General features: G+C 44.2%; 1 protein-coding gene across 1 annotated transcript; it reads left to right on the top strand.

Annotated features, from left to right (window-relative positions):
• Positions 1-6930: 6930 nt before the first annotated feature.
• LOC101980205 (profilin-1) lies at positions 6931-7648 on the top strand. The gene has a single exon (XM_005368096.2). It carries the CDS (start codon positions 7061-7063, stop codon positions 7481-7483), a length of 423 nt encoding a protein of 140 aa, XP_005368153.1. The 5' UTR covers positions 6931-7060; the 3' UTR covers positions 7484-7648.
• The last annotated feature ends 910 nt before the right edge of the window (positions 7649-8558 follow it).

The raw sequence follows: 8558 nt of genomic DNA on the forward strand, positions 1-8558 counted from the left end.
GAGCCAGCCCTGCTAAATGCCCTGAGCAAGAAGAGTCTGAGCCAGCCCTGCTAAATGCCCTGAGCAAGAAGAGTCTGAGCCAGCCCTGCTAAATGTCAAGCAGAATCTTCATGTTTTGCTAGGAATAACGAGCCTGAAGCACAGAAGTAAAAGTTTTTACTAGACCAAGATTTCTACTAAAAGTTTTAAGAAAGAATACATACTGTGGATAGGAACACTACAGATTAATTAAAAGGAAGAGTTACGGGTGCAGGGGGGATGAGAGAGAGAAAGAGAGAGAAAATATTGTATACCTGAGAAAGAATAGGGTTTGTGTGGGGCCTTGACATGAGCAGCTCACTATTTTGTTAGGTAGTTGGAAGCTGGAGAGATGACTCAGCGGTTAAGAGCACTGACTGCTCTTCCATAGATCCTGAGTTCAATTCCCAACAACCTCGTGGTGGCTCACAACCATCTGTAATGAGATCTGGTGGCCTCTTGAGAAAGAGACCTGGTCAATCATCCTCATCATCTTAGACCGAGAAACCAAATATGAACAAGTTCAACAGAACCACCATATATGGGCTGCCTATGCATGCTTCAGCATTACCAGGGCATAAATTGGAGTGAGGACCAGGGGTCAATGGGAGTTAGATTCTGATTGTTTATATAGGGCACCATAAGTGAGTAGGCCAAACTCAAAGCAGACAGATCTGATGTTAGCCAATAAGTGAGTTTTGGCTCTTTGTTTCGGGCTGTTTATTTTCTCTAGGTTTCATTCTACATGACGTAACAAGTAATCTCCCTATTTTCACTTCTGACTAACAACAACCTCACAAGGCACTTCATAGTCCATGACTTAGCTGTCTTCTGTTTTCTTCACCCCACAAATCCTGCTTCCTCTCTCAGACTCAGCAAAGAACTCCGTCTCCTCCTTTACCAGGGAGGTGGAGGGCTACTGACGATCCTTCATGTAGACTTTTCTCCCACACACTTCAGAACTTCTCTCATTCTTTCTCTGTTTCTATATTAAAAGAAAAAACCCTCTTTTCCAAATCTAATTCACTTAAATATGACTCTTGCTAGCCTGACTGTCGGGGTAGATTTTCTTTCTAGTAAGGCTACTCTTTTAGAGTTTATGGTCAAACTGAATTCTTTTGAAGCAGATTGATTCACTACAAACTATTTCCTAATACTTATGATCTTGTGAATTCCCTTCTCTTGAATGGAAGCAGGACTTGTGAGTAACTTTTATTACTTAGACTAAAACACAGGTGACAAAGTATATATGATTATGTAGACCTGATTAAGATACACATCCTTGTCTTTATGATTATGTATACATGATTAAGATACACATGCTTGTCTCGTAGAACATGCTTCCCATCTAATGGCTTACAGAAAGTGTGTATTCATATTGGGAAGGCCCATGTGGAATTGGTCATACAGGAAGAAATGTGAAAATGGCCTCCTGCCTCCCCCCACCAAAACTGTAGTCCACAGTCACACAGCCCCAGGAAGCTGCCACATGTGTGCCTTGGACTCACTGTGCTGGGAACCAAGCACTATGCATAAACTATGTGGGGATAAACAACGTCCTCTGCCCCATGTGTGCTTCTCAGTTGGCTACCATGACAGCTTGCTGTCCCATGTCATACACACACACAATTCCCACGCAATCAGACCTGCAGAGACAGCCTTTCTATGCCCTGGCCCACATCACTGGGAGCTGAAGAATCATCTGTGTGAAGTCAGTAAACATCCCCAAGTGTAAGGAAGAGCAAATGATGCTATTGTCCCTTCTGTATGTGTGTCCACAAATGTGTTCACACATGTGCAGGTGCATGTGAGTGAGTGTATGGGTGGAGGGCAGAGGCCAACATGGAGTGTCATTTCTCAGGAACTGTCTATTCATTTTGTGACAGGGTCTGTCACTAACCTGGGGTTCACTAAGTAGAGTAGGCTGGGTAGCCAGCAAGTGCCAGACATCTCCTGTCTCTGCCTCCCCAGGATTCTAATTAAAGCATGTGCCACCATGTCCAGCTCTTTTATATGGGTTCTGAAGGTGGAACTCAGGTCCCCATGAACACAGCAAATACTTCACCCACTGAACTATCTCTCCTGACCAAAGATGCTGCCCCTATAAGGTGCTAAGCCTGGCATTATTTGTTACGCAAAAACTGATGTCTAGAACACTTGAACAGACTTCACATCTCTATTTCTTTAATACTGAATAGAATTTATAGGAGGCCATCGATTTTTGACTTGAGTTTCTGCTTTGGGTCCAGCAAACCAAATCAAAATGCTAAATAAGGCTTCATGGCAACCAAAGCTAAGTTGTTCATCTAATCTACTGGGACATCAGGAGAGTAGAAGATGACGGCTAAATCCCCAAATAAATGTTTAGATTGACATACTTAGGAAATTCCTTTCTTTAACCTGTAAACAAAAAATCACTTTGAAGTTATCAGTCGCCTATCTGCCTCTGTTTTCAGCCCCTTCCTGTCTTTAATTCCAGCCACATCTGTTCATCTCAGTGAGCACAGGGCAGTTCTAACAGTGAGTTGTTGCCAAATTCCAGAGCTGCAAGGAAGAGTCAGTGAGAGTCTTTAAACTAACTTGGTTTTAATTTTGTCTTTGACATAGAGATAGTTTCTTATTTACTCTCTCTAAAAATTCCACAGCCTCTTCTGATTTTCTCTTTGTATTTTTCTTTCTTGACAGCACCAAGGTGCATGGCACCAGAGAAATCCTTTCTTGCTTCTTCTATTTCTGTGTCATGCAAATCAGTTCCTTCGGTATCTGTCTCCACAGTCTCTTCCTATGCAATCTCTTTCAGGGTCATGGTTTTAAATGTCACCTCTATACAGACAATGGAAAAGTCCTTTAAAAGGTAGACATTGTGATTATAAATTCAATGGTTGGACGTGGGCCAGACATGGGTTTTAATCCCGGATCTGTCGGGTTCTAGCCATGTGACACCAAGAAAGTGGATTGATCTGTCCAAACCTCCAATTCACGCCTATAAATCTGGATAACAACACTCTCTTTTTCATAGATATGTCTGTCACTTCAGCCTGACACCTAATAAGCACTTGGTTTCAGCATTTTTGCTTTTGTGAAAAACTGCATACTTATGAAATTTGACACTAATGCCTTGCATATCCTCTGAAATAAATCTAAGAGGCCATTCCAGTGATCAATATTTAAGTCCATTATCCCTTACTGGCACACCTTAGGGAGGTTTTACACATAAACGCACATGCATACACACACACGAGAGAGAGAGAGAGAGAGAGAGAGAGAGAGAGAGAGAGAGAGAGAGAGAGAGAGAAATCAGTTATCATCCTTTAATTTGGTCCTGATCTTTACAGGGCATGTAGCCACACTATTCTGCTGAGTATTTCTCATTGCCTCTATCCCCAATCTACATGGTGGTTCTCAAAGTGAGGCCACTGTTTTCTCAGCATCAGCAGCGTCCCCAAACCCTTTAGAATTCTAAAGCCCCAGCCCAGACTCACTAACTCAGCAACTCTGGGTCACAGGCCCAGCAATGGGAATCTTAATAAAGCTGCAGTCCCTTCCAGGTCAGTGGAAACGTGAAACACAGTTCCCTACAGCGAGTGACAGGACTTCCAATGCTCTTCCTTCTTTGCCCCCAGTTTGATTAGTTCCACCATCCTCTCTGAGTTCCCACTCCTCAACGCCTCCTTCCTACCTGCATTCAGGGTCTGACTCCAACAGTGGTATCTCCTTCCCTCCTTCTCCTTCTTGGCTCTGTTCCCGTCAGGATTCCCCTGGGAAGGAGCTGGCCAATTCTCCCAAACAAATTCACTTAAAAGCCGATTTGCCTAAGACCATTTTTTCCCCCACTACATCTAATTAGAATAAAAGAAATTCATTTAAAAATTAATTGCATTCACTCACATCTGCCCATGATTTTGTTCATGACTTTGTTTGTGTTTCTTGGTCTTTGTCCACGCAGGTATTTGATAACGCTCTATAGACGGTTTTTCTAGGTTTCTTGTTTTGTTGTCTAATTTTATTTTTCACTTAATGCTTGAATTGTCTGGGATTTGCTTTGACTTTTGGATGGAAAGTGAAGGTCAAGCTGCCTGCCCGCTCTTGGGCAAAGAGAAAACTCCTCATTTACAATTCTAAGTTCAGAGCACTTGGCCAATTTAGTCCTCTTCAAGTCAAGCAGAAGGATCAAAGGCAGTAACCAGGAAGCATGAAGAGCGGGATTGTCTTTCCACAAGAGGGTAATTGTCCCACTTTCTCCTTGCTGTGGAGGACTTTATTTCTTCTTGAGTAACTTAAAGGGTGCTTATTTGCCAGAATTAGAAGCAGAAGTATTCTTAGAGTCCGTGGCTCTCACCCTTCCTTAGGCTGCGACCCTTGAATACAGTTCCTCATGTTGCTGCTACAACTGTAATTTTGCTACTGACAGGAATCATAATGTAAATGTCCTGGTATATAGGAGATCTGCTACGCCACCCTTGTGGGGTTTGAGACCCACAGGTTGAGAACTGCTGCCTGAGACAAAATTAACTTGAAAAATTCTTAACTATTAAATAATAGTGTGGTTGGTTTCTAATACCTTCGGGTTCTGAATTCCTGGATTAAACCAATAGCATATGGAAAATTGCATAGGATGCTTTTTTTTTTCTGGCTGTGAGAAAATACCATAAGCCAAAAGCAATTTACTGAGGCAACGGTTTATTTTGTTCTATGGTTCCAGACAGAGCAAAACTCCGTAATTGCATCAGAGGCCTGGCAGCAGGTAGCCGGAACAGGAAGCTGAGGAATTGGGTCCCAACCACACACAGGGAGCAGAGACAGCGAATGAGAGATGAAGCCATAAACTCTCGAAGCTCACCCCAAGCCATGCACTTCTCCCAGCAAGGTTTCTGACCCTAAAAATTCTATAACCTCTCCCAAACAGCACCACCAGCTGGGGACCGAGAGTTCAAGTACAGGAGCCCAGAGGAGACACATTATATAAAGCATTTGCCCCTCTGAGTGTTTTAGCGCCTCAGGAGTGCAGAGGTCCCTTAACCAATGTTCCCAGACACTGAATAGCGTCACAGGTCTCCACATCAACCCCTCAAGGCTTGCGTGTGAACTGCTTTGTCTAAAGCAAGAGCATGCGTGCGTCTCTATCCACTCGCCATCTCCCTACTCCCTGCCCCCGTCAGAGATGACTCGTTAATTGGTCCTCTTTCAGGGCACCTAATGGGTTGTATTTACTTTGAGGAAGTTAAATGGTCCCAATTTATGGCACACTATAATCCTTGCAGTTTGGGAGACGGAAGAATTAGAAAATTGAGGTCAGTCTGGGCTAACTAAAAAAAAAAGGGGAGGTGTCATTTCAGAAAAGAAAACAACAGAGACAAGCAAACAAAGCAAACCACTCCTCTTCCCATTGTTATTAACGGAAAAACTAGTCAACAAAGGTAGCACTATCATGTATTGGGTTCTGGGGATACAGCCTTGAGTAGACCTGGGACCGCCTTCGGAAAGGAGCTGACTACTTAGCAAGCTACTGAGATGATTTCAGTCAGTCTTGGGAACCACGGCCATTTTCCTTTTTCTGCGTGCCTGTGTAAGCCGGCTGACCATGGTTCTCGGGTTGCTTTACCACATAGTTATCTGTGTGTGTGTGTGGGGGGGAACTATAGAATTTCAGTTCTCAAAGGTTGTGGTAGTTTGAATGTGACTGGCTGCCATAATCTCACAGGAAGCGGCACAATTAGGAGGTGTGGCCTTGTTGGAGGAAGTGTATCACTGTGGGGTGGGCTTTGAGGTCTCCTTTGCTCAAACTGTGCTCAGTGTCACAATTGAGTTCCTGTTGCCTGCAAGATGTAGAACTCACACCTCCACCCAGCACATCTGCCTGCATATCTGCCGCGATCCCTGCTATGATGATAGTGGACTGAACCTCGGAGCTGTCAGCAAGCCCCCCAATTAAATGTTTTCTTTGTAAGAGCTGCCAGGGTCATGGTGTCTTTTCAACAGCAGTAAAAACCCTAATTAAGACTAAAGCAACAACAAAGCTGGGCAGTGGTGATGCATACCCTTAATCCCAGCACATGGGAGGCAGAGGCAGGTGGATCTCTGTGAGTTCGAGGCCAGCTTGGTCTACAAGAGCTAGTGACAAAGTAAAAGATCCCACACTCTGCCGTAAACTACATCAACTTGATTCTATATCATAAAGAATAATGAAATGTTGATTGCAGTAGCGTGAAAAGAATACAGTCCTAAAGCCCAGATTTTTACTGTGTAAATTTTATTTTATTGTATCTGTGTTGTGTGCACAGGTGTTGGTCCAGAAGCCTGGAGAGGATGCCTGGCGGTCTGCTCTGTCTCTCTGCTTTAATTCTGCTGATACAGGGTGGCTTACTGAGCAGATGCTAAGCTGCTGTCTCCATTGCCCACAGCTCTGAAGTTACAGGGTGTCTGTCCACACTCAGCTTTTTACTCCTTCCTGTGCAGGGAATTTGACCTTAGGACTTTATGCATGGTCAGCAAACACTCTCACTTGCTGAGCCTTTTTACTTGCTGAACCATCTCCCTAGCTAAAGGCTAGATTTTTATACATCTATGGTAGCCATTTTCTGCGTGGTATGTTTTTCTATTTTTGTACATTATAGACCATTAGTGAAAGCATACCTGTCCAAAGCTGACTCAAGGATTGTTTCAGCATTTTCCATTTCTTGACTTTATAACCTTGGGAGCTTCTAGTAATAAATTATTTTCTTTTTTTAAGGTTAGAACCTCTAAAGTGATCCTAATTCTCTGCCTTGTACTACTAAAAATGTTTTCATGAGGTGATATCATTCATGGTGGGAGGCAGAAGGGCCCAGATATCATACTTAGACAACAGTTAAAAGGTTGGCTTAGTGGCTGTAGCAGAAGAAAGACTAGAAAGGAATCTTAAGAGTTGGAGGAGAGACAGCTAACAGAGCCGCGTTCCGGACGGCAGCGCGTGCCCCGAGCTCTCTGCCTCCCCCCGCCCGCCAGCCCGAGCCCAGCCCGCGGCCCCAGCAGCAGCCCGCAGAGCAGCCCCAGCAGCAGCGCCATGGCCGGGTGGAACGCCTACATCGACAGCCTCATGGCGGACGGGACCTGTCAGGACGCGGCCATCGTAGGCTACAAGGACTCGCCCTCCGTCTGGGCCGCCGTCCCCGGGAAGACCTTCGTTAGCATTACGCCAGCTGAGGTTGGTGTCCTGGTAGGCAAAGACCGGTCAAGTTTTTTCGTGAATGGGTTGACACTTGGGGGCCAGAAATGTTCTGTGATCCGGGACTCACTGCTGCAGGATGGGGAATTTACAATGGATCTTCGTACCAAGAGCACCGGAGGAGCCCCCACCTTCAATGTCACTGTCACCATGACTGCCAAGACGCTAGTCCTGCTGATGGGCAAAGAAGGTGTCCACGGTGGTTTGATCAACAAGAAATGTTATGAAATGGCCTCCCACCTGCGGCGTTCCCAGTACTGACCTCATCTGTCCCCTCCCCCACCGCTCCCTTCAGCTTTTGCACCCTTTCTTTCCATACACACACACATACCATTATTTTTTGGGCCATTACCCCATTTCCCTTATTGCTGCCAAAACCACATGGGCCGGGGGCTGGGGCTGGACAGACCGATACCTCCCCTTACCCATACCCCCTCCTGTGTGTGTTTGGAAAAAAATTGTTTTTGTTTTTTTTTTTTCTGAATAAAAAAAGATTCTACTAAAAAAAAAAAAAAAAAAAGAGTTGGAGGAGAGGCCGGGCGGTGGTGGCACACGCCTTTAATCCCAGTGCTCGGGAGACAGAGAGAGGCAGGTAGATCTATCTCTGTGAATTCTAGACCAACCTGGTCTACAAGGGCTAGTTCTAGCACAGCTCCAAAGTTACAGAGAAACCCTGTCTCGAAAAACAAAAACAAACAAAAAAAAAGAGTTGGAGGAGAGAGAGATGTGCTATAATGTCTTCTGCACACAACAATGCCGTTGTACTCATTAGCTCATAACACTTAACACTTGCACAAGACCTACCTGGGATTGGGCCTATCAGCCTTTCATCTTGGAAGGAGTGGGGCACTCCTCTAGTGATTGACAGATGGGGAGAAATTGCAGCTTTCTTCAATGGTGTAGCCACTGATCAGTAGTCCATGCTCTTTTAAATAACGCCCTCCCCCTTGCATGCTCATGCCAGCAACCTTAATTAATCCCAGTAAGTCACACATGTAAAAACAACATGAAGGTACTGGGGAGACTTGTCAGGAAGTAGGTTCTCAGTGGGAGAGAGAGGGTGATGAGAAGTGAAAGCAACCAACCTTCATTATAGACATGTAAGACACTGTCCAACAGAAATGATTATATACATGTAAAATGCTTTACAACAGAAATTTTTAAAGTACTTTATTGGAGGTTTTCTTTTGTAGAAATAGCTATCTTGAGACCCTCATTGGAAGATGCATCTTTTTTTAAATATTACTTCAAGTTATCTAAAAAACACTCAATTTTAATTCCTAGTTCCATTTTATAATAAAGATATTACTTTAATATAAAATTTCACTATTTTAAT

This window comes from Microtus ochrogaster, unplaced genomic scaffold (assembly GCF_000317375.1).
Source record: "Microtus ochrogaster isolate Prairie Vole_2 unplaced genomic scaffold, MicOch1.0 UNK28, whole genome shotgun sequence".
NCBI lineage: Eukaryota > Metazoa > Chordata > Mammalia > Rodentia > Cricetidae > Microtus > Microtus ochrogaster.